This window comes from Polypterus senegalus, chromosome 8, assembly GCF_016835505.1.
Source record: "Polypterus senegalus isolate Bchr_013 chromosome 8, ASM1683550v1, whole genome shotgun sequence".
NCBI classification, from domain to species: domain Eukaryota; kingdom Metazoa; phylum Chordata; class Cladistia; order Polypteriformes; family Polypteridae; genus Polypterus; species Polypterus senegalus.
In genome coordinates, this window is record NC_053161.1 from 86,041,708 (window position 1) to 86,069,148 (window position 27,441).

At 36.2% G+C, this 27,441-nt stretch overlaps 2 protein-coding genes across 4 annotated transcripts in view; one reads left to right on the plus strand and one right to left on the minus strand.

Annotated features, from left to right (window-relative positions):
- Window positions 1–7,307, minus strand: part of slc35b4 (solute carrier family 35 member B4) — a 43,268-nt gene extending 35,961 nt beyond the window's left edge. For all 3 annotated transcript variants that reach the window (XM_039761368.1, XM_039761367.1, XM_039761366.1), the window contains exons 1-3: window positions 7,096–7,307; window positions 6,286–6,399; window positions 6,031–6,133 (exon numbers count right to left, since the gene is read on the minus strand). In XM_039761368.1, the coding sequence (XP_039617302.1) occupies window positions 6,031–6,133; window positions 6,286–6,399; window positions 7,096–7,172 (294 nt within the window). In that variant the 5' untranslated portion in view covers window positions 7,173–7,307. The remainder of the gene's footprint in view (window positions 1–6,030; window positions 6,134–6,285; window positions 6,400–7,095) is intronic.
- Window positions 7,308–7,648: 341 nt separating this feature from the next.
- Window positions 7,649–27,441, plus strand: part of LOC120534098 (leucine-rich repeat-containing protein 23-like) — a 70,564-nt gene continuing 50,771 nt past the window's right edge. The window contains exons 1-7 of the mRNA XM_039761369.1: window positions 7,649–7,826; window positions 8,284–8,465; window positions 12,597–12,629; window positions 13,886–13,996; window positions 14,204–14,393; window positions 19,493–19,693; window positions 26,199–26,437. Of these exons, the coding sequence (XP_039617303.1) occupies window positions 8,299–8,465; window positions 12,597–12,629; window positions 13,886–13,996; window positions 14,204–14,393; window positions 19,493–19,693; window positions 26,199–26,437 (941 nt within the window). The 5' untranslated portion in view covers window positions 7,649–7,826; window positions 8,284–8,298. The remainder of the gene's footprint in view (window positions 7,827–8,283; window positions 8,466–12,596; window positions 12,630–13,885; window positions 13,997–14,203; window positions 14,394–19,492; window positions 19,694–26,198; window positions 26,438–27,441) is intronic.

Below are 27,441 nucleotides of genomic sequence, written 5' to 3' on the forward strand. Positions count from 1 at the left end.
AAGAGCCAGAGAACTGAGCATAAATGGAGGAAGACTAAACTAATGGCTCACTATGAAATTTTGAATGCATATACAACTGAATGTAACAAAGTAGTCTGCCTGAAGTGGCAGCCCTATCTTTTTAAAAGAATAAATGACAAAGCTGGGAATCCAAGAGTTTTACTTTCAAATATTAATCACATTCTAAACCAAGCTCATTCAACAGAATGCCTCTTGAAAACTTTTAATGAAACTTGTGAGGCTTCTGAGGGATTTTTTTTTTTTAACACAAACAATATTAGATGTAATATAATACATCTTTCAAGTTAATCTGGTTGAACCTCAGCACTTTTTAGCAAATTAAATGTTTAACTAAAATAGGTCTTTGTGAACTACAAAGAATAATTTCTCAACTAAAACCCTCCACTTGTGCTCTTGACCCAGTCCCAACTGGATTTAAAAAAAAAAAAAAAGTCTCCAATGTGCATATTGATAGTGTACTTGACATAGTTAACTCATCATTTGGGAGTGGTTCTTCCCAGATTGTCTCAAGAATGCAGTTGGTAAACCCTTACTCAAGAAAAAGAACCTAGACTCCTCTATCTTTGACGACTTTTCACTTATTTCTAACCTGCCTTTCTTAAGAAAAAAGTCCAAGAAAAAGCAGTTTTTCACCTTTTATAAATTAATAGTTAACCAGACATTCCATTCCTTATAAGTTTCAGTCAGGTTTTAGAACAAATCATTGTACAAAAACTGCAGGTTTATGGAGACAGACACCACAAAACTGTTCTTGTTCTGGTAGACCCGAGTGTAATATTTGGCACCATAGACCGCAGTATTCTTATAAACCTCATTAAACAATGAGTGGGTCTCTCTGATAGTTTCTTAAACTAGTTTTAGTCTTATATAACAAGTAGAAAATTCTTTGTTAGTTGTGGTAATTGTAGTTTGGAGGTCCATGATTGTACATGGTATACCACAAGGATCTATTCTGGTCCCACTGCTTTTATCAATATACTGTATATGCTTCCATCAGGCCAAATTATATCTAAACACAAGGAGAACTACAACAGCTATACAGATGACAAGCAGCTTTATAGCACTATCGCACTATATACCCTGGCGCTCCGGGCTCTTTGATCTTAGTTTTATCTCTAAATAGATGAGTAGCAATCTTCTCATGCTAAATAAGGAATAATCAGAAATCTTGTAGTTGACAAAAATGGAAATAAAAAAGTTATTAGAAATAAACTTAATCCCTTAGCATTGAAAGTTGAGGCAGAGGTAAAAACTCTGACCTTAACTTTATATCACACATCAACCAGATTACTGGGACTGCATTTTTCCATTTAAGGAACAATGCAAGAGGATGAAAAATTACTTCATGCGTTTGTTCTTAATCAACTGAAATACATCCCTAATCAGAATACCCAAGAAACACATCAAGTAGTCGCAATTAGTTCAGAATACAGCAACAACAATCATAACTAGAAAAAAAAATCTCAGCACATCTGTCTCCAGTTTTAAAATGGTTCCAGTTCAGTTAGAACTGACTTTAAATTACTACTAATGGTATACAAAAACATTCAGAAACTTGCTCCTTTCAATATTTTGGAAGTCCTTCCCAAGAATTTTCCCATTGCCCATACTTGGATTTAAGGCCCTAGAAAAAAATATTAAAATTAAAAAAGGCATGAGAAACTTAACATATCTCAAAGTTTGAGAGTAGTAAGGTAGGACAGAACACTCTAACAGCATCACGTTTTTTGATAATTACTAGAGCTTACATCAGGTGCTCAGTTATTATAAAGTGTTTTTTTTTAAAAAAGTACAGTTTTCTCTTACTAAATTTGCACATAGATTATTTACTCCATTTTTACACATCTAGAGCTGTTGAAGCACTGGACTGAAACTGTAATGAAGTTTTAACTTTTCAGAATTTCCATTTTATCCATTCTGTAACTTTTTTAGAAGAACAACTTTATACCTACAAAATGTTTTTACTGACAAGTATACAGTGATCCCTCGCTATATCGCACTTCGACTTTCGTGGCTTCACTCCATCGCAGATTTTAAATGTAAGCATATCTAAATATATATCACGGATTTCTCGCTGGTTCGCGGATTTCTGCGGACAATGTGTCTTTTAATTTATGGTACATGCTTCCTCAGTTTGTTTTCCCAGTTGATTTCAAACAAGGGACGCTATTGGCAAATGGCTGAGAAGCTACCCAATCAGAGCACGTATTAAATAAAATTCCTCAATGATATACGATATGCTTCCCGCGTGGTGCTTTGCACACTTCAAAGCTCTAACAGCCCGTATTGATTTTTGATCGTTTGATTTTCTCTGTCTCTCTCACTCTCTCTGACATTCTCTGCTCCTGACGGAGGGGGTGTGAGCAGAGGGGCTGTTTGCACAGAGGCTGTTTGCTTAGAAGATACGGACGCTCCTGTAAAAAATGCTGAAAGACTACCTTCACATTGATCCCTTCATTGCGGCCGCTTTATCGCGGGTGCTTCGTATACTTAAAAGCCCAACAGCCCTATTGATTTTTGATTGTTTACATTTCTCTCTCTCTCTCTGACATTCTCTGCTCCTGACGCGCACTCCTTTGAAGAGGAAGATATGTTTGCATTCTTTTAATTCAGAGAAAGAACGGTCATCTCTGTCTTGTCATGGAGCACAGTTTAAACTTTTGACTAAAGGGTGTTATTTCATGTCTAGAGGGCTCTAATAATGTTAAAAAATGTATTTAGAAGGTCGTAAACAGGTTTTCTATGCTCTAACTGCAAAAATATTAGATTTATAAATAAAGAATACTATTTCGTGGAAATTCATTTATCTGTCTGGAGCGGATAAACCGCGATAAATGAGGGTTTACTGTATAAATGTGCAGAGAATATTTATAAACAGTGTGGGAGAGTTTCTAAGGGCTTAAAATATATAAAAATAACCATAGAAACATATGGTTTCTACTTTGCGGATTTTCACCTATGGTTCTGGAACGCAACCCCCGCGATCGAGGAGGGATTACTGTACGCTCGTCATTTCTAATATCACATTCAACACTATAAAAAAAAGGCAAACCCTGCATGGTATAAAACAATTCAACAAAAGATGTATGAGTATTAAAGACATACAAAAAGCTCCTCTTACCAAGAGATAGAAAGAGAAAAAGTAAATGGTTACCCATACCTGATACTTCTTGTAATTTTTAAATGTTTACCAGTAGTACTAGGGTGTTGTACAGTGTAAGCCATTATGAATGTAGTAAGAACTTGACTGAAGAAGGGGCCTGTGTTGCCTCGAAAGCTTGCATATTGTAATCTTTTTTAGTTAACCAATAAAAGGTATAACTTTACTTGACTTTAAATGTTTACCAGCAACCCACTATTCTCTAGCCTGTTTCACTGGGCAAAGACAAAAGTGTTTTCAGTTACTTGTTGACTAATTGGTACAAAAAGTCTTTACTAGCATATGGTAGAAGGTGGGAAAATGCAAAAGCAAAAAATGGCTAAACGACTAAAGCAGGCAAAAAACAAAATCTAACATTTACATTTTGGTTCCAAAACCCATAACTGCCTCCTTTTCACCCCATAATGCTGCTATTGATTAGGTGGTGGCTTAAGCACATCTGTTTGGAAATTCCTAATTTGCCTTCAAATGTCGTTGTGTTAAGTAGGTTAACTAAACTGTCAGGTAAAGGCTTCTTTATAATAATGGAGAAGAAAGAACTCTACACAATTTTTCAAAGTAGTTTTGTAAAAAATACAGCAGTAATTGCATTCTAATATATGGTGTACCATATATATTCATTTTGAGCTCCATAAATCAAAATTTCAGTCCAGGTCTAAGAATTTGAAAGCTAAAATGAAAAATGACAATTCATTTATCTATGTATTTCTTAACTTAAAAGCCTTCAGAAAAATATGTAATAAAAGTAATTGTTACCACACCTTGTCAGTTGTTTTTTAAGGTGTAGTGCAATTTAGCAATTTTACTCTTCATTTCCTTTTCTTTTCCCTTCCCCTAGTTTGAATTATTATTAATAAATTTGACAATTAACTGAACTACCAATTAGACCCATGTTTCTTAGCTGCAGACTGCAGTCTAGGTAGAACAAACTAGCCTCACCAGCTGACAGAGCTGTCATGCCTGAACAATGTAATCCTGTCTGGTGATATTAAAATTAAATAAAGGTAAATGTGATTAATTACTCTCTCCTATATTTTTCAGGATACATTTTCCTACATTACTCATTACACTACTTGTGCAGCTTGTTGCAAGATGAAAACTTCTGCAGTCATACACCACATCAGGCTGCAGCTAGTGACAAATAAAACATCAGCCTTTCAGTACATTTTGTAGGTCACAAAAAGTGTTTATATTGTTTAATTAATTGAGATATAATTATTTAGCCAATAAATATCACATGTAGACCGCTGAATATTAAAATTAATCAAAAACGCTAACTGTCCAGGAAGGTATATTTGTACTTTTGAGGTTATTATTATTACTTAACACTTTTCTTCCCAAGGCAACTTACAAAATATGAGAAACACAATTGGTTACATATCTGTTATTTTTCAAATTGGAGCACAGGCAGGGGAAGTGACTCGTGACCCTGTAATTTCAGTAGTAGTATTTGAACCTACAATGCTTTTAAGGCCAAAGCTTTACTGTTATGCCACATGTGCACCGTTTTTTCGGTAAGGACTTCCTCTGAATGCTAGGTGATGGTCAAATTCTATAGCTTTCAAAACTGCCATGTGGTGGTGTATCAGTTTATTTCCTGTACCTCGCATGCCTTTATTACTTTACAGTTGACCTTTTGAAACCAGATATAATGTGAACCTGAAGAAATAGTACATTGTGTTAGTAAGATCAATATTTATTTAGCCAGATATCAATTTGTAAAAAAGACTTCAATACATGACTACCTGCGCCCATTCCCCTAGGTCAATTTTGTCATAAAGATAATTAATCTTGCAACATTTAAAATAGAGAACACCAATAATATGTTATCATCAATCCATTCAACCATCTTCTGATGCTTATCCGGGTCCAGGTTACGAAAGCAACAGTCAAAGATGCCAAGACATCTCATTTCCCGCAGCTTTCTGTAGGGGATACAGAGGAGATCCTAGGCCATCTGAGAAATATAGTCTCTCCAGCCAGCCCTTGGCCTGCCCAGAGGGTTCCTCACCATGGGAAAGTATCCTAATCAGATGTCCAAACCACCTTAACTGACTTATTTGTATATGGAGGAACAGTGGCACTACTTTGAGCTCATCACAAAAGTCTGCTCTTCTCACCTTATGTCTAACGCTGAGCCTAGACACCCTGTGAAGCAAACTAAATTCTGACAATTGTATCTGCAATCCAACTTTTTTGATTACTACATTCCGTGTCCCTAGAAACAGTTTTGGTAGCCGGGGATCGGTCCGCCAAAGCACCTGCCTTCAACTGCCACCCAAGTCATGATGCAAAAAACCCTTATGGCTCCTCCTGTAGGTGGTGGGCCCACTGGAGGTCAGACCCATGATGCTTCTTCAGTATCTGCCATGGGTAAAAAGGCCAACCACCAGGTGATCGCTGTAGAGCTCCCCACCAGGCCTGACTCCAGGGCAGAGCACAGATTTCCTTTTTCCAAGCTAGGTTACCAAGTCCTTGATTTGACATTCCGAAGAGGTCAATATGAACTGCACTTAGTCTGGTCCCTCATCTAGGACCACTTTGCCTTGGGTGACCCTACCAGGGTCGCAAGTGACCCGGAGAACATAGCTCCAGGAATGATTGGGACACACAAACTCCTCTACCACAATAAGGTGGCAAATCACAGATGTGAGTATGTAACTAGTGAAGAATAAAATTTAAAATCATATTTACATTTAAAAAGACAATATTTTAATGTATATGAATATGAGATGTCTATTACAAGTATGTAATAACCAAACATAACACCTATATACTATGATCAGGAAGGTAATACTCCTGGATGTGTTCTACAACAAAGCTCATAGGAGTAAAAGAATTCCACTTACCGATCTGAATATCATATGTAAAGGCATTGCAATGTTGAAGTTAAGAGCATAGTTGTTTATGACACTCACTGCAAAGAACATGGTCACCATAACTGCATAGTTTCTAGGAAAAGAAATTATCAATAATCAGTACCATTTTATCTAGAATAAACTGAACAACATACAATTAAGTGAACCTTAGTTATGACTACCTTATGCGTTTTAGAACACATTGAAATGTCACTTATTTACTTTTAAAGAGCCATTTAAAAGTACCTTAGTGGAATTGCTGTTTTTTTTCTTCCAAAATTGGATTCAAAGATAAAACCTTCAAATGCAATAAATAAAAACTGGGCAAATGTCACAATGTTTCCACATCCTGGAAAATCTCTGTAGGTAGGAACAAAACAAAACATGCATTAACAAAAACATATGTCTGAATAAAAAAATAAACTATACAGTTGCTTATAAGCTGATGATGTACTGTAACTAATCATAAGACTCTACAAAACAGTGGGCAGTGAGACATATTATATTCTAAAACGTAACAACTTTTAGCCAATACAAAGAATAAACTTTCAGCTTTAAGGTACTGTTTGCAATATGGGTTCTAACAATGTATTTCTAGTAATTATACTTGACTGTTTTCCAAAAAAACAAATAAAATAAAACAGCCTTTGCTCTATTCTTAGTATTTGAAAAGAAATCATACTTTCTATCTCTACACATTATACTGTATATTTATTGAAGCCTTCTCTGTTAAAAGGAAGAATTGTAGGCTTGTGGTGGTGAATACTTTTTGTGCAATAAAACAAAAACAAGTGGAAAGGCGGGACAATATAACAATAATAATACATTTTAATCATAAAGCGCTTTTCCCATGCTAAAGGCGCTTATTCACTTGGTACAATTGTCCCTGCACGAGTGGTTTTCATAACATAAAGAACAGGAAATATGTCTAAAATGCACAGTTTTCATATCGTAGTAAATCGTTCAGTTATAAGGTAAATCACACTTAAAATATGCATTACATATCGACAAACAACTTCAATAAAACATTTCCAGTGTAACTATATTTTTACCAACCTTACTAAAAGTTCCAAAAACACTACGTTGCTGCAGCAGCCAAGAAAAACAAGAGAAATAGCGAAAGCTGTATACATTTTATAACAGACAGTGCATAGTTTGATGAGCAAAAAAATCAAACAATAACGTTAGAACTTAACGGAAAGAAAAATCAACACCAATATCACTACATAAACGGGACAAGTGACAGGACACGTATTTCCATTTCACATATTCCGGGTTCATCGTTGAGCACTATGGGAGAAGTAGTTCCCTTTCGAAGATTCATATTGATGCTTATGATGTAGTGGCTGGAAACATACTGCGACATTTTTTGTTTATGAAACTAGGTTTAGGGTTAAACACCATGTACATTAATTATTTTTGTGCTTTTTACTTATGTTATTCATTCGCTTTCCTGGTAACTTTTGCTGATTGAAAAAACTACGCGTCCCAGAATTCCACTGAGCGCGCTACCGGACATTAAGCGGAGTGTGGATATTGTAGTTCTTTGTTGTAAGACATAAGACACGCTGCGATTGGAGAGTTTGTGTACTACGCTATCGTTATCGTTTTATAGGAGGAATGTTGTTAAGAAGTTGTTGTAGCAACTGCAAGAAATAGCCCCGTTGGCATTTTTGTCGTTTTAAGATTAATGCACCTTCAACTACTCAGAGGTGGAATAACATTTATAAGACTTTCTAACAACTAACAAAACGAGAAATTAACACAATTTACCAGCAAAGATAAAGGTACAGTTATTGCCGTTTTAAGCTTAAAACAAGAATGCAACTAAAAGAAAGAAATCTCTTTACGTACTACAATAAGGGGAATAAAAATCATTTTGTTTTTCATTCTCACTTTTAATCAGCTACCGATTGATCGTCTTGATCTAATGTCAAAATTAAATGATCAATTTGCATTTGGTTAAGTTATATTTACTAACTTGCATTTGCTGAAAGGCAAATAAGAAGAGAAATAAGATCTGTCTTGTAAGTCCCTGAAATAGTTACTTTTTGTAAATGAAATTTTATGATTATTCCATCTTTTTATAGCCCTATATAAGGTAAAATGAAAATCTAAAATAATTTTTAAAATATGTCCGTGAACTAAAATGAAGTACTTGATCTGAGTAACCTTATACATATTTAATATATTTAATGAGCATCTGAAAATTCGTTCATGACAGATATTGCTGTTTTTTTATAGTGGAAAGGCCTAAAAATGGAAAAGAAGCTGGAAAGACAATATATTGAAGATCACTGTTTACTCATTGATAGCCTTCCCTTTACTTGGTTGGTGAAAACAGAAGGTCCGCATTTTTGTCTTGATATGAAGAAGTCCAGACTGAAGAAAATAAAATACAATTTTGTTTTTGGCTCAGAACCCAGGTAAACCAACATTTCTAATTTGGAGCGAATTCAGAGTGCTAGATTTAAAAAAGTTATTTGATTTCTAAAATATCTTTCTACAATAACTTTTCTGATCTTAATTTATCTCCTTAGCCTGTTTGCCCCTGGAAACATGAGCCAAAAGTCGTGAATTTATTTCTATAACAAAAAATATTATTTGTAACAGAAAAGTGTAAAAACCAAAATGTCAATGTAATCACCATAGGAATTGTGTCATCTGACCCCTGCTGTACTGAAGCAGATTTAGTATACACGTTTCATGTGATGTGTTTACCAACACTCACCAAAACACGTTTTAGCAGATGTTGAAAGATATTTCATAATATTTTTCTGTTTCTTGTACATGACAAGGAAGAATGTCAGTACCTGCCTGACCTACCAGTCATACAGTGTTGTTTGCATCAATTCTCCTCTGAATTAAAATCTCAAGCAGTTCAGGTGATGTATGGAAATTGTCCATCATTAATAACCTTGGTCAAGCAAAGTATCTGCCAGGGACAGAACAGATGATATAGCAATGCTGTATTGACTGTACTTGCCATTCCACTCTGTCCCTCTACTGGTGTAAAGTATCAAGTTCCAGATGTAGCCACACCTTGCTTCACACAGCATGTAAAATTTGATACTGAATTGTGCCTGTTTGGGTGCAATGTATTGTATGAATGGTAGCCTTCCCTTCTAACACATGAGACTATCATCAAGATTTATGTCATGATCAGCAACATACAACTGTATTTTTTTTATGATTGCCTGATTCACATCCCACAGTTTTTACAGTTTTGGTGCTGGGTGATTGGCTTCATTCATAGTCAGGTAGGTGCAAAATTGTCATCAGTGCTATGAAGCTGACACCAAACACAAACATCACTGACACATGGCAGACTGGAATCTACAGAACAGGAATCAGTTTCACTGTCCTTGCCAGCGTCCGATGACCAATTCACATTGTCTTTACTATTGCTTGATTTGACCAGTGGTTCAATATTCGTTGGTTCTAAAACTGGCTTTATAGCTTTTCATTTTCCCCACTCATGAATGTTGATGAGTTGCCATAAACTGGCAGAACACATAGAAATATTCATGATTTTTTTGCAGCATGATATTATTTCATCCACAGTCCTGAAAGTTATTCGGACTTAACACTGAAAGCAGATCATTACACATCACCCCGAGTCTAACTTGGGCTTAACCATAATTACATAAAATTCTGAGCCTGAATCACGCTTGGGGTTAACACCAACAAGGTTAATTTTTAAGAAAATAATTAAAGTACTCCTTTATTCTGCTTCATAGGTCAATGTGTCCTGCTGCAAGACCCTTAACGGAATACTCCACCTATAAATGATATTTTTATATGTTGCTTAACCCATGTAGTTTTCAGTGTAATGGCCGAGAAAACCTTTTAACAAGGTCTATTTTATAATAGGTGAAGACCATCTTAACTTTTCTAACGCTGGATGAGAGCAAACAATATCTATAATTTCCTCAAAAAAAGTCACATTTTTTGTGTTGCATAATACACGTCAAGTCATCCAGAGGTATGCTCACAATGTCCCAAACACATGCATTTTTTCTAAAATATTGTTGAAATAACCAAAGCTGTCATGTGAACAAAAGTGGAGCACAACAGAACATTGTACCTCCCCTTCATTGGTCAGTAGTCCAGCCCTGGAACAGACTATTCATTCGGTAATATTCTGCAAAGTGCACTGACTCACATGTGTAACTGAAGATTAAATCTTAAAGAAAAGCAAAGAAAAACATGACCAGAAAGAAAAATATATCTCACACTTGTGCATATCTGAAATTCTTTAACAAGTAGAAGGTCAATTCACCCATGCAGTTTCAAAGACTGCTGCTAAATAACACCAATGTACCCCAGTTTTGTCCCACCACTGTGAATTAGAGGCAGGTCTCTAATTCAAATGCATATTCTTGCCTGAGTGTGTTCAATTTTTGTTCATAAAAGCATTTTCCAGAAAAGGTTTCTTTAACAATATTTTAGTAAAAATAAATGTGTTTAGGACAATGTGAGCATACGACTGGATGACTTGACATGTGGACTATGTCACACAAGTAATGAGATATTTTTTTCATTGGCATTTTTGATGTAGTTGGTTGTTATGCAGCATTGGTCTACGCAGATTACTCTTCTTTCAAAAACTTTTTTTTACCTCTGTTGTGCATGAAAATGTGACATTCAGTTTTTTCTTGGCCATAACTACAAACTACATTGGGTAAGTAACATTTAAAAATTTTATTTTTGATTGGAATATTCCTTTAAACTACTCTATATTATGAAAATATTATAATTTATGCTGATGGCTGATGTGAGAAAGGACAGAAGGAACACATTAAATGTACTGTCTTTGGAGGCCTGGTTATGATGTTCAATATCACATCTTTGCTTAAATGTCATATGTACTTTATTTTTTTCCACACTAACCAATTCCAGATATAGGAGACATTGATGTGAAAAAATGTCTTAATTTGTTTTTGCGTGTTATTTTTCATTTTATGCCACTATGTTAATATAAATGTACAAATGTGTATGTGTGTTATGAATGTGATTTGACAGCATAGGTTGATAGGTGAATTGGTCTGGTTTGAGTAAATGTAATTTTATGCATCAATGTGACCTCAGATGGGCTAGTGTCTCATCTAAGTTGGCTCTTTTCTAGAGCCTCATCCTGCTGGGGTAGGCTGTGGTTGTCCATTACCCTGAATAACAAATAGTGGATCAGTGAATGAAATGTAGCATAGTCAGTTTTGTTATTTATTATTATTTTTTTTTTGCAAGAATTAAAATGTAATGTTTCTCTAACTTGGTGGCATGGTGGCGCAGTGGTAGCGCTGCTGCCTCGCAGTTCGGAGACCTGGGTTCTCTTCCTGGGTCCTCCCTGCGTGGAGTTTGCATGTTCTCCCCATTTCTGCATGGGTTTCCTCTGGGCGCTCCGGTTTCCTCCCACAGTCCAAAGACATGCAGGTTAGGTGGATTGGCGATTCTAAATTGGCCCTAGTGTGTGCTTGGTGTGTTTGTGTGTGTCCTGCTGTGGGTTGGCACCCTGCCCAGGATTGGTTCCTGCCTTGTTGGCTGGGATTGGCTCCAGCAGACCCCCGTGACCCTGTGTTCGGATTCAGCGGGTTGGAAAATGGATGGATGGATGGATGTTTCTCTAACTTACTTTTTCTATTTAGGATAATGGGAAACTGAAGAAATACTATTTAATCACTATGCTTTGCTGAATGCACTTTTGTTTTATTCATAGATACATTTTTAATGAAAAAAAACCAATCAATAAATGACCTTCCATGCAGTTTATTATTATTGTTATTGAAAATTTATTGTACATTTTCTATTGACTTTTCCAAAGGTGACTAATCAATAAAATTAATATTTGTTTACATTATCTACTTTTTTAAAAAGTTGAATAGCATAAAGGTTAACTACTTACTATGGCTCACACACTCAGTATGAGGTGGAAACTGCACTGGTTGTCTACTAGTTTAAAGTTCATTCCTATAGGCATTATACCAAAGAGGCTGAATATCTATAATTATAAAACAATAAGTTGCTATAGACATATTTTAACTTTACTATTATACTTTGAAAAATAGGTGGCACCATGGAACAGTGATTACCGCAGCTTACTCATTCTGTAGATGGAATGTCCTCGGTTTGAACAGTGTGCCATAATTGTTATCTGTGTGGAGTTTGCACATTCTGCAAAGCCTCTTTTCTTCCTACATATGTAAAGACCTGCAGGTTAGGTTAATTTGTTATTATTATATTGTTGATGTATGCATAGGTTCGCATGAACAGGCATCCTACCTGGAACTGCTGCTTTTCTTGCACCCATTACTGTAGGGATAAGCCCTGGCTCAATAGACTCTGAACTTTGAGAATGTTATTTTGAAACGGTTCCTTTTAAAATACCATATCACAAATTCCAAAAGTTACAGTATATTATTTAGAATCTTCTTTATAGATAACATTTCTAAGGCCAACAGTTTTTATTTTTTCTATTTGCAAAAAGATGTATTCTAACATGTAGCTTTAGCAATTTATATAGCATTTGTCTATTTATCTTTTACCATTGCTTCCTACAGAGACAAGTTTCCAGTAACAGGATACCCAGAAAGGTATTTATTACACATATTTAATGCAGGACATGTTACATTTTTTAAAAGTTAATGTATTCCATAACAATGCTGAATTATGCTATTTACCATGTAAGCTAAAAGAAAATTATTAATATATACAGTCTATTGTTATAGCAATAAAAAGGGTGTACTATAATTTACCTGAAATGTATAAGCAGGTTAAGAAATAGATGAATGGATGTACTATAATTCAGGTTAGTGATGCTGTTAGTAATGCTCAATGTTAAAAATTAAATCCATTCACCCAAATCTCTTTTTATAACCATTTTCTCTAATGTCCTCGATTACTGTTCTATATTGCTCAAATCATATAAACCTGGTAGTTCAAATCTTCTGACACTAGCAACATCTGCTCATGTCTAGGAATCCTCTAGAACTATTTTTTTAAATCTGCTCATTAAATATCCACTGTCTTGAGATTATCATCCAAAATAATAATTCACCTGCTCTGTCTGGCTTTTTAAATCATTGTTTCTTCCTTTACAGGTTTTAATATTTGCTCTTATTTACTCTGAAATTAATGAATCTACCAATCTGCACACTGTTATGGGCCATTAGTTGTAAAAGCTGCAAAAAATGTATAGTGTTCTGTAGTTACGAATTTGTCATGCACCCTTTTACTTAGTTTATAGTTTCATGTCCTGTTTTATGGCTCTTGCTGTTAAAAGTTTTTTGGATTTACTCCCCTGCACCTAATATCTTTCACTGTTTGCTTTTCAGTTTTTATTTGGCAATCCCATCATTTATTTTAGTACACTGATCAGTTGGCAATTTTGATATTTCTAATTTTAAATGAATTTCTCTGAAAAATGCTGTCAGAAGTGTTATATAAAATGAAGACTGTTTTAGTTTATAATTGAAACCATGCTGGACAAGAGTAGTTGGATTTCAGTGACCTTTTTCCATCCATCTTCCAACCCGCTGAATCTGAACACAGGGTCACGGGGGTCTGCTGGAGCCAATCCCAGGGCACAAGGCAGGAACCAATCCCAGGCAGGGTGCAGACCCAGGAAGCGAACCCAGGTCTCCTAACTGCGAGGCAGCAGCGCTACCACTGCACCACTAGGCCGCCCAGTGACCTTTTTACTTTTTTCATTAATTGAAGAATATTTTTGAGGCTTCTTGATGACAAATCAGCATTGCTCTTATATTTAAGCTACTGAAACATTTTGAATAAGGAGGCAGTAATAAATGGCAGAGTAATTATTTCCTTCCTTTATTCTACTATTCTATAGAATTCTTAAGGTTGATATATCCTTAAATGAGCTGGCAGAGCTGGAAGATGAAAGCCTGTATCCTTTTAAAAATATCTCTGAACTGGATGCATCCCTAAATGCTTTAAAAAAGTAAGTTTATTTCAAAAACAAAAATTTTTAGAGATAGGCTTTTAATAAATTCTGTTGATAATAAAGAACAACTTGATTTTAGTTTATGACATGCATTTAGTTAATGGTTATTTTTAATGCAATAATATCTACTGTAAGTGAAAATTATTATATCTTGTTTACTTTCATTCTTCTAGTAATTATTTTATTGTTTATTCTGTCTTTCAGTATGCCAGATGTCAGTATTTTTCAACAGATTAAAGTTTTAAAGCTGAGCTATAATGTTATCAGTAGCTTGAGATGGCTTCAGCACTGCAAGGCGCTCATGATCCTAAATGTATCACACAATCAAATAAAAATAATAAGAAGCATGCCTGTTCTAAGTAATTTGGTCGAGCTACATTTAGACTCTAACAAGGTACTTAAATATCTCTCTATATTTACAGCTTACTAATAATTTATTAATTAAATTTACCAGTAACTTGATTATGCAACACATTATGTATACTGTACTATAAATGTTTAAGGCAAAGCAAGTTTACAAGTTTAACATTTAAAATCTACATAACAAATACAAATTTTATTTTCCTTATTCAACCATATCCTCACCTGCTTAATCCATTCACAGGGTCATGGTTGCCACAGCCTATCCCTTTAGCTCTGAGTACAATGTAAGAATCACCCATGAGCACACAGTAGCACCAGCTTAGCACATGGCACTAAGAGAACACAAAGAAAACCCCACACTAACATGGGAGAAGAAACAAATTCTACCCAGTGTAATAACTGAGAAAAGTGATTCTGCAAGAATTTATATTTTAAGTAATGGAAATGGATTGGGAAGTGACACGTTTTCTTTTTATGAGTAAAGGAGAAGAGAAGAGAGGGTCAAACCATGAATATAAAAGCTATAAAACCAAGCACCAAAGTTCAAAACAAAAGTAAAAAATGGCAGTCAAAATAAAAAAGTAAAACATTATAATACAGGTTAATGTCCTTTCTATCTCTATCCTAATTTTTGTAATATTTTTATGCCAGACTGTGCATACCACCATTTTTTTAATGGCAGCATGATGATGTCATATGCCATGTCTATGTGTGGCATCATGAACTATGCTCACATGACCAGTAATGAACATCATCACCAACAACTAGAATATACAGTAGTGCAGTGCTCATGAAATCTGTAGATAAAATGACTCCACCATTTAGCTATGGCTCAGAAAAAAAATAAATGAATTACCCAAGACATTGGTGTTGCTAAACCTGTGCTAGTGAGTGTTCTGTGTGAGTGTGTTCACCCTAAGATGGACTGGCACCCTGTCTAGAGATTGTTCCTGCCTTGCACCCAATGCTTGCTGGGATACATTCCAGCTTCTATGTGACCCTACTCAGTATAAATGGGTTTGGAAAATGAATTGATGAACAAAAGAATGAACTACATATGACAGGAAATGAGTCTAATGACTTTTTTTTCAGTTGAAATCTTGATTTAAGTGGTAAATATCAGGCAGATGCAAGTGGAAATAAGCACAAAAACGCATCCAGACAGGAAATAATTTCCTTTCTTCTTGTCAATGGGATGTATTTTGCTAGAAGTGAAACACCATTTGTTTCACAAATTTTTTTGCAAACACTGAGTTTTGCTGCAAATTCAATTCCATGTGAATGATTTCACTTCTAAATCCAATCATTTCACTCAATCATTTCATCTCTAACTTGAACCCATTAGCAGATAACAGCAGTAAGACATGTTGTCGAAAGTTGTTAGAGAAAAACACCTTCCAAACAATGTTGACAGGAAGGTCTTTAATTTGATTATGAAGTACTAAATGGCAAAAATTTAGTGGCAACAAAAATGTCTGAAGCAATTGCTGATGTATAAGGGCAGTTTACTGTGTCACGTTGTACTCTGATCTGTGTTTCCCATTTTTGCACTTTCTTTAGATTTACGGTTTGTTTATGTTTGTTTATGTACTCCTCAACATATTTTATATTTATGCTTTAGTTAGAAGAAAACATATCCAGATAGAGAAAGGACTTTTTACTTGATCTCTTTTGACTTTGAATCTCATTTCTGCATATCTGACTTTTGATAATCAGTACATTTGACTTTTGGAATCTTCCTTAGCACTAGAGGAAGCTAAAAGGCATTTCTAAGAGTCTTTAATGCTAGACCCTTAATTGTTTCATTATTTATGAGTTTGGTTCATGTTTTTGAATAGTCAGACTCTGTTCTCCTGCCTCCTGGTACAATACTACTGCCTGCCTCTTTGAACTTGAATATTTCCTGCCCCATCTACTGCCATCCCTCAGTTGCAAATGACATATGGGTGGCCTTGAAGAGGGTTTGGAAAACTGTTGGGTTCTGAAACATTAACCAAATTTAGACATTTTCTTGAGAGGTTGTTGGAACACTTTGAGGAACTTCTAAACCCTGTGCATATACCCTGCTCAGGAGAGAAATTGAAATAAGCATTGGAGGGGTTGGATCTACCTTTCTGACTGAGGTCACTGTAGTAATAAAAATTCTTTATATTGGTAAGGCCACAGGGGTAGATGAGGTCCAACCAGAAATTCTAAAAGCACTAGATTTTGTGGAACATACTTTGGCTAATTCATCTCTTCACATTGTGAATGGAAGAGGCCATCTCTGAGAACTAGCAGACTGGAGTGGTGGTCCACATTTTTAAAAAGGGACACAAGAGACTCTATTTCAGTTACAAGGAATTACATTTCTCAATATCCCTGGGTACATCTTTGCCAGGATTCTGTAATGGGGACTTCATCTGTTACCCAAATTTCTGATTTGAGTGGAACAGTGAATAATCTGAGTGGTCATGGGAATTTGCCAATTCTGTCTACATGTGCTTCATAGATTTAGAAGAAGGTTTTGACAGTATGCCTCTGTATCTTGCAGGAGGTACATCAGGATTCAGGTGCTTTCCTGTATTTCTGGAGCAAGAGTTCAGGTCATTGAGTCCATTCTCTACTCTTGTCTGTTCATGTCTTCTCTTCTGTGCACAAGTTTCATCACCAGTATATCAAGGAGCAGCCAAAAATTCAAATGTTTCCAGTTCGGGAATCAAAAAATTGCATCTCCTCTTTTTGCAAATAACATGCCCTCTTGTGGGCACAAAATAAAATAGATTATGAATGCAAGTGGCCAGAATAAAGCTCATGTGTACCGTGTGATGGATCCGGGTGTCAGTGGGCCCCAAACCCCACAACACGATCACACAAAGAGTTTCGGATTCAAATAATGATGTGTTTATTACACACAATACCTTGAAAAGTACAAATAATCTTTCTCACTCTCTCTCGCTTTCCACAATTTCTCTCACCGCCGCATTGCCCTCTTCCAGTCGAGTGTTGCTCCATGTACTCCCAGCTCTGACTCACCTGGACCCATAAATTAGGGCGCACATCCACCAACATCGCCCCCTTGCCGCACCCATGGTCCTTGGCAGGGCTGTGTTGCTGGACTACTTCTCCCAGCATTCCTCCTGGTTCCCAAATGGGCGTTGATATGGAAGGCCACTGCCATCTCATGTCCTGGGTGAATAACGTATCCACAGCAGCGTCTGATGGGCTGTCCATCCATCCCTTCTGGCCATCTGTTCTGGGTCTTGCTCTTTCTTTTCTCCTGGCTGGGATGCCTATATGCCTGCTCGGAGCCTCCCGTCCAGGTAAGGAACTATCCCCTCGTCTGGTTGAGATTCCCGAACAACTCATGCGACACTGACAGTCATTGTTTGGCTAGTCTTGGAAATGGGGTAACTAGCTCAGCAATGTGGGAATAGAATTGTTAGCTTAGCAATATAGGAGAAGAACCACTGCTTCTTCAGATTGAGTGTTGCCTGTTTGTCTTGGTTTGGAAATGTAGTTAGAATAGTCATTTGGCACATGTAATGAAAGATGTTCAGATCCACTGAGAGATGACCCATGGGCATGCCTAGATCAATAGTTCTTGAACTTTATTCTTCCAAGTCATCCAGTTTATTACAAGAATATGAGACACCACACACAGTCCATGATATTTGCCCTCTTGCACTTTTACAGCAGTCTTGACAGAGGTGCTTTTTGTTAAACTTATATTTAGTAACAAAAGCATTTTAGCTGCTAGTGCTGTTACACTAAGAGGTTTGTAAAGCATAATACAAACTTAATAGAACATTTTAAAAACAACTTGCTTTTATTAAAAAAATATTTTGTTGTTGGTGTTGTTTTTCTTTTCTTTTTTAACCTACATTTTAATTTATTAATCATAACATAAAATAAGTATTCTTTTTTAAGGGTAAATAACAACCAGTAATTACCAAAATATAGAATTTGACACTACAGATATTTTTGATAACAACAAATTTTTAAATTAGGCATACAATGATTAAGTATTTCTGGAAATAAATAATCAAAAGTAATTTTTAAAATGTAGAATTAGTCACTGCATATATTGTTTCATAACTTAATTACTGAAGCTACTTTGTTATCCTATATATTGAGCATTGGACTGTTTCTATCAGTGGTATCCACATTTAATATAAGTGGAAATGCAAATGCATTTTCTCTCCACATACAACAAACAGATCAGAAGAAAAGACAAAAGAATCATGCAAGGCTGTGGAAGCAGTCAGTTAAGATCCAAGAAGGTGGCCTGTCCCGACTTTTTTTAAAAAGTAAGTGGTGTGGCGTGTCTGAAGTTGATTTACCATTTCATTCATGATACTGTTAAGTCTTTGCCGTCATGCTTAAACACCAAAGTTCTTTGTGGCAGTGAGGCTTATAACCTTCTCTTCACTTCTTCTTGTTGGGTCAATACATACAGATTAGTAGCTCCAATGCACTGTACTGTGCAGGTAAACATAAACAACTACTAATTCCTGAATTGCTATGCATATGTGGGGAGTACATACAATCTCTATGTGTCAATAGCGGGATCACTGCATCAGGGATTGAAGTGTTAGGTCCAAAGCCTTAACCACTGCACTACACTGCCTGTGAATTATATTATCCCTTGCCAAAAAAAATAGAAATATTGTGTACAGAAAACTACTTAGTACTTAGTGTCTTATGAAATTTTAGTAAAGGGCTTTTTTAATGATGTGAATATGAATCTAGGTTTAATTATTAACTATGCTAAATTTCATGGAAATATTGTTCAGTACATTTGTTTCAATGAGAGAAGCTGATGATTTTAAAGTTCTTCTACTATTAATGCACTTTTCTCTACTGTCAGAAGAAGTCAAATATTATTTCTGTAGTCCTGATTATTTATAATTAAAAGAAGTACCCTTTCATCTGATATCAGAGAAACAAACTTTTTTCCCATATATAATGACTTTAAGTGCTTTAATTTTTTGGAAACAGAAATTTTAAAATAGTATTTTTCTTACACTTGCAGACGTCTGCTCTAAATGTAAACAGAGTTGCATATGTTCTTTTATTGTTATCTCTTATGCTTTGGCAATGGTTTTATTTTTAAAGTGTTATTAGTGTAACTTTTCTTTTCCTTTTCAGCTGGAATCTTTAGATGGAATCCAAAACCTTTCCAACCTGAAAGAACTTTATGTTCAAAATAATCAAATTAGAAGTTTGCTCCCTCTATCTTGCTCTCTTCATTTGTGCCATGCAGATATGTCAAATAATGAAATTTATTCAGTGCAAGAGACCTTTCAGATACTGAAGGTCTTGTTCAGACTTAAACAACTGAAACTGATGGTAAGTTTCATTACTAGGACACAGTGACAAAATAAAAAAAAAATGTTATTACTACATACAACATAAATTTCTCAGACAGGCCTAATGCACAATATATTAATGTGATACATGTATGCACAACCCACAACTTTATTAACAATGGATTATGAGGTTTTTCAAGGATTTATTTTACTTAATATTTTTTACATACTTTCTGTAGAAGAAGAAATATATAACTTCAAAACATAACAGCAGTGATTTAGTGATATGTTATTATAGGGAACACAGAGAACCTCAACCGGGCTCATCAAGCAAATTGTTGTTTACTTTCTTTTATGCAATTTACAGTGCACTGAATTAATAGAAAGCATGTTGTATAATATTTTAGAATGAATATATTTGTTTATGTTTGTAAATGTATTATTTACTGTTGCCATAATATAAATGTGAACATGGGTTAGCAGTATACGCCTGCACTTAATGAAATGCACTATAAATGAATAAATTGAATTGACTTTAGAATCTATTAAAAGATGCAACACAGTAAAGGTCAGTACTGTAAATGAATTAGAAACACTGCCAAACGTGACATTAAAATTACGAACATCATAATTCTTCTGTAAATAGAGCAATTATGATAGAGCAGAATACAATTAATTGTATTTGTAAATATATGTCTAAATATAAAAAACAATCAAATGCATGTCCTAATATTGTACACCCTGGAAACCCTGCAGAGGATTAGCACTCACTCAGGCATTTTGTTGATTTAATAGCCAACAGATGGCTGTTTATTTCAATAGTTCCTACACCATCTTTATTCTTGTAATGTTCCTAACATGCTTAACCCACTTAATGTTACCAGACCTCAGGAGAAATTGCTTAACTACAAGAGATGCCACCAAAATATAATAGGTAACACCACTTGCTACCTACAGTAACTCTTGTTTATATACTGAAATATTCTTGTACTTCATAACAGTCACCAAGTATAAAAGTAGAAAGAAAATCCAACAGAAAGATTCACATAATCCTATGTATTATTCCTGAAGCCCATCCCCAGCTGAACTGTGCATATGCAAAAACTTAAAGCATGTAGACACCCATTCCTGCAGTTTTCTACCAGGTCCATGCAGTTGTGACACACACACCTGTCAGACTCTCTGACTGCTGTACATAGGAGCAACTGCCAAATGTTATATCTTTAAAAACATTGGATCCATTCATCATTTTTTACTCAATTGGTGTTCATTCTAAGAACCCCGCCACAGGGAATGCACAAACCAGTGTGTTTCTTGTATAAATGAGGAGAGCACATCAGGGAGGGCATCCGGTATAAAATTTTGCCAGATCAATATGTAGTTAACAATAAAGATTTCTATACCAGATCAGTCGAGACCCGGGTTAACAATGGCCACCACTAGTACTGCTAGCCAATAGGGTGCTGGCGGAAACTGGGCTACTGTTGACCAAAGAAGGAGTATAAGATGGGGAAGGCGTGTCCAGAGGCAGGAGGAAAGGACAAAGGTAAAGAGAGTGAAAGTGAGAGTAGGAACTTTGAATGTTGGCGATATGACTGGTAAAAAGAGAGAGTTAGTCAATATAATGGACAGAAAAAAGGCTGATATATTGTGCGTGCAAGAGACTAAATGGAAGGAAAGTAAAGCCAGATGGATCAGAGGTGGGTTCAGATTTTTCTATCATGGTGTGGATGTGAGGAAAAATGGGGTAGGGGTTATCTTTAAGGAACAGTATGTCAAGAGTGTTTTCGAGGTGAAAAGAGTGTCAGACAGAGCGATGATTATGAAGTTGGAAGTTGAATGTTTGATTATGAATGTTGTTAGTGCATATGCCCTCCATGTTAGGTATGCAATGGAGGAGAAAGAAGATTTCTGGAGTGAGTTGGATCAAGTGGTGGAGATTGTATCCAAGTGGTGATTGGGGCAGATTTCAATGGACATGTTGATGAAGAGGCGATGGGTAGGCATGGTGTCAAGGAGAGGAATGCAGAAGGTCAGATGGTAGTGGATTTTGCAAAACCGATGGGTGTGGTGAATACGTATTTTAAGAAGAGGGAGGAACATAGGGTGGCGTACAAGATTGGAGGAAGATGCACACAGGTAGATTAAATTCTATGCAGGATGCTCAGTCTAAAGGAGATTGTAGACCAAAAAGTGGTGGCAGGGGAAAGCATAGTTAGGTAGCGTAGGATGGTGGTCTGTAGGATGACATTAGAGATCAAGAAGAGGAGAAGAATGAGGGCAGAACCAAGGATCAAATTGTGAAAGTTGAAAAAGGAAGATTGCAATGTTGAGTTCAGGGACGACGTAAGATAGACACTAGGTGGCAGTGAAGACTTACCAGACATACAGCTGGGCAACTACAGCAGAAGTAGTAAGGATGCAAAAAGGGTGCGTAGTGAACACCTCGACAGAGGAATAAGGAAAATTAATCCTGAAGGTGGAATGGAGAAGTACAGGAGAGTATACAGGGGAAGAGGTTAGGAAAGAAGAATTGGGATAGTCAGAGAGATACAGAAAGTAAAAAGGAATACAAGGAAATAAGGTGTAAGGTGAAGAGAGAGGTGATGAAGGCTAAAGAAAAGGTGTATGATGAGCTGTTTGAGAGGTACAGTAAGGAGGGAGAAAAGGACCAGAACTGATTGGCTAGACAGAGGGACAGAGCTAGGAAAGATGTGCTGCAGGATAGGGTGATAAAGGATAAAGATGGAAACATATTCACAAGCGAGGAGACTGTGTTGAGCAAATGAAAAGAGTACTTTGAGAGGCTGATGAATGAAGAGAACGAGAGAGAGAAGAGGTTGGGTGATGTGGAGATAGTGAATCAGGAAGTGCACCGGATTAGCAAGGAGGAAGTAAGGACAGCTATGAAGAGGATGAAGAATGTTGGTCCAGATGACATACCTGTGGGTGCATTGAGGTGTTTAGGTGAGATGGCAGTGGAGTTTTTAACAAGAATGTTTAATGGAAACTTGGAAAGTGAGAGGATGCCTGAGCAGTGGAAAAGAGTACTGGTGCCGATATTTAAAAATAACGGGGATGTGCAGGACTGTAGTAACTACAGGGGGATAAAATTAATGAGCCAGAGCATGAAGTTATGGGAAAGAGTAGTGAAAGCTAGGTTAAGAAGTTATGTGATGATTAGTGAGCAGCAGTATGGTTTCATGCCAAGAAAGAGCACCACAGATGTGATGTTTGCTCTGAGGGTGTTGATGGAGAAGTATAGAGAAGGCCAGAAGGAGTTGCATTGCATCTTTGTGGACCTGGAGAAAGCATATGACAGGGTGATTCAAGAGGAGTTGTAGTATTGTATGAGGAAGTCAGGAGTGGCAGAGAAGTACTGTATGTAAGAGTTGTACAGGATATGTACAAAGGAAGTGTGACTGTGGTGAGGTCTGCGGTATGAGTGATGGATGCATTTAAGGTGGAGGTGGGATTACATCGAGGATCGGCTCTGAGCCCTTTCTTATTTGCAATGGTGATGGACAGGTTGACAGACGAGATTAGAGTCCCCGTTGACTATAAAGTTGGCTGATGACATTGTGATCTGTAGCGATAGCAGGGAGCAGGTTGAGGAGACCCTGGAGAGGTGGAGTTATGCTCTGGAGAGGAGTGGAATGAAGGTCAGTAGGAACAAGACAGAATACATGTGTGTAAATGAGAGGGAGGTCAGTGGAAAGGTGAGGATGCAAGGAGTAGAGTTGGCGAAGGTGGGTGAGTTTAAATAGTACAGAGTAATGGAGATTATGGAAGATAGGTGAAAAAGAGAGTGCAGGCAGGGTGGAATGGGTGGAGAAGAGTGTCATAAGTGATTTGTGACTGATGGATATTAGCAAGAGTGAAAGGGAAGGTCTACAGGATGGTAGTGAGACCAGCTATGTTATATGGGTTTGAGACAGTGGCACTGACCAGAAAGCAGGATACAAAGCTGGAGGTAGCAGAATTAAAGATGCTAAGATTTGCATTGGGTGTGACAAGGATGGAAAAGATTAGAAATGAGTACATTAGAGCAGGGATGCCCACAATTTTTTTAGCTTGCGAGCTACTTTTAAAATGACCAGGTCGAAATGATCTACCTATAATATAAATAATATATATATATATATATATATATATATATATATATATATATAAATATAACAATTCAATACATTTATGGTCACTACAGAGCCGAATAATACAGTCAAGGTGCTTTTGACTTCAGCCGAGTGAAAAATGACGGCTATCCAATTAACTGCGATTTTAGTTCCCTCTCCTTTCTCTTTCTCAGATCGCTTTTCGGAACGAAGTCAGTTTCATAGTTTTTATGAACAGTTCGAAAGTGCCTTTCCACATTTTCCTTCTTTGGAATAGCAGTGATAGATTGACAGATCAGACAAACGCACTTCGATTGTGACATTGTGAGAAAAAAATCCTCTTCCAATTCCACATCCAGCCCATACCCTCTCCAAACAATTTTTTTAAAATCCCTTCTTTAGTCGATATAAATTGGAAGGCTAACTAGATCACAGAGTTTTGCAGTAGCTCACGCGTTTGATCATGTGTGCGGGATGACTAGTGTGTTAGAAGAGAAGAGATCTCAGACTGGCCGCCCTGTATGTCAGTCAAGTGGTAAATGCCATAGGGAGGATATATGATAGACTAACATTTAAAAAAAAATTTTTTTAATGCAACGTGATCTACCTGCACTGCCATTGCGATCTATCGGTCGATTGCGATCGACGAATTGGGTCAGCTCAAGTTGGACGATTGGGAGACACAGTCAGAGAGGCGAGATTGTGTTGGCTTGGACATGTGCAGAGGAGAGATGCTGAGTATATTGGGAGAAGGATGCTAAGGATCGAGCTACTAGGCAAGAGAAAAAGAGGAAGACCTAAGAGAAGGTTTATGGATTTGGTGAGAGAGGATATGCAGGTGATGGGTGTAACAGAACAAGATGCAGAGGACAGAAAGATATGGATGAAGATGATCCACTGTGGCAACCCCTAACGGGAGCAGCCGAAAGAAAAAGAAGAAGAAGAATGCACCTAACCTGCATGTCTTTGGACTGTGGGAGGAAACCGGAGCACCCGGAGGAAACCCACGCAGACATGGGGAGAACATGCAAACTCAATGCAGGGAGGACCCGGGAAGCAAACCCAGGTCTCCTTACTGCAAGGCAGCAGCGCTACCACGGTGCCACTGTGCCGCCCTGAATGAGAGGTTTTTCATAAATTTGCAAATCTTTCTGTTCTGTTCATGTTTTCACATTGTCATGATAGGGTATTGAGTGTAGACTGCAGGGGTATATGGCAAATGTATTCATTTAAAATTAAATCTACAACACAAATAAGTGTGTAGAAAGTGAAGGGGTCTGAATACTTTCTGAATCCACTGCAAACATAAATGTCATGCAAGGAATGGTTAATTTTATTCAGGGCAACCTAAAGTGTGTAAAATCAAAAGAAATGTTCACCCTTTTTCAATACTTTAAGTATTTTCTCCTTTAGTATTTTTGAGAAAATAAAAACAGGAATCAAAATAACTGAATAGAACCACAATTTTAAGGGAAGTGCTTTCAAAGTAAGCAGCACTATTACAGATGTAAATTATTTATGGATTTTAAACACATGTAGTAAGTTAAACAGTGAAACTTTTTTATTCACCAAACAAGACAGGAAATCAAGACTTAACGTAAGTACAGTAAATGAGCATGTGTAGTTCTGAAAATCATAGAATTTTTTTCTAAGGAACAGTAATTCAGTTATTTAGTAAAACAAAATTAAGTAATTACTAGTATATTTAACATTTTACATGTTGATAAATTGAATAATTTACTGCAATCAGTATAACATTACTGAACATAAAGCAGAAAATGCACTATTAGTACCCAATTATAGTCCTTTTCATTTTCACACATCACAAATTACTTAGAATACTAAAAAGCCCCCATTAATGGCTTTGACAAAGGTTTTGTACACCACAGCACAAAAAGGAAAAGCTGGACTAGACTTTCTCCAGGAAAGAGCTATCATGTATAAATGTAGACTACAAAAAATGTCCATATTTTAAAAGCTAAGAGAATGAACACATAATTAGTAGAAGATGTTTACAAGGCCTGCGGTGGGCTTATGTCATGCCCGGGGATTTTTTCCTGCCTTGCGCCCTGTGTTGGCTGGGATTGGCTCCAGCAGACCCCTGTGACCCTGTGTTAGGATGTAGCTAGCTGGGAAATGACTGACTGACTGTTTACAAGGCATAGCTCCATGTTGTCAGGACCTTCAAAAGCATGATAAGACTACTATCCGAATTGTTTATTCTAAATATTCACCAATCTTAACAGAAGAGTGTAAGAAAACAAACAGCAACAATTATTACACAGTTGCTTTGCATTGACTGAATTACATTGTCTTTTTCAAAATTTCTTTTGAGTAATTAAAGTTAGTGTGAATTTACAGATTTGGTTTGACCTCTTTGTGATAACCAGAAAACAATCTGGAAAATTCTGTGTTTGTTTTAACTTGAAGGGAAATCCAGTTGCCAAAGACAAAGAGTACATTAATATGGCTAAGCACTTTACTTCAGTGGAAATCTTGGATAATATACCCCTCAGAGAATCAAGCAACCATCAATTTCTACAAAATGTTAGAGGAGGACGAGCAAAAGATGAACTGATAGAGACTGCTAGGTCTGCTTATGAGGAGAAATTACAAAGAAAAAGAAATGAAGCAGAGAGTACCATACACTACCTGCATGACAGAATCATGTGAGTATAATAAGAAAATTTCAAAAATATAATCAAAGGCAGGTAAAACTATTGTTTGATTGTGATACAGATTAATAAAATGATTCCTGTTATTGATTTTTACCTGTAAAAATCTGTAATACAACCATTGGCTATTATGAAATTGTCAACATGAGTTACAGGAAAACTAAGCACCAAGATGTTAGACATAATTCAAAGACAAGAAGCAAAATAATCAAGCCGGAAAACATGCTAAACTAAAGATCTTCTCAGAAGTGCTTTGTAGCCTCTGTTACTCTAAAAAAGGTCTTTCTTTAGTTAAAGGAAAAAGTTCAGAGAGTTGCTTGTCAGTTTCATAGTCTCAGGCTGATGACACCATCCATAATATGACTTTCATTGTCACGTGACTAGCAATGGGAACCGTTGCAATAAACAATATGGTGATGCCAATTAAAAAGAAAGCACAAGATGATTGTGACCATAAAACAAAATGCGGATGCAAAAATGTCACAAAACTAATTACAGTAATAATTGATAAATTGTAAACAAATTATAACACCTAATATGTTCCTGACACTAACAGTCTCTTATGCTTATATGTATTTCTTGTCATGATCTAATTTTAGTCAAAGAAATTATAAAATAAATGTAAATGTTTTTATTTCAAATCTTGATTGCGTATAGTTACCGTAATAATTGCAATATTAAAAAGTGAAAAGCTGCAATATAAATAATAAAAATAATATAAATAAAAAAGCTTCAATATAAAAAATAAAAAATATTACTTTTCTTAAAAGTTAGCGTGATGAAATATGCTGTATCATGGATTAGAATATTAAACAGCAAAATGTTCAAACTTTTGCACTGGCCATCCTTTCCGCAGCTTATTTAAAGTATACTTTTGCACAGCAACTGTCCATACATTGTGTTGAGCATTACTTGTTAAAAGAATGTACAGTACACTGTCATTTCTGAGTATTAAAGGATAGTTGCCTTACTGGAAGACAAAATCTTATTTGTCGGGC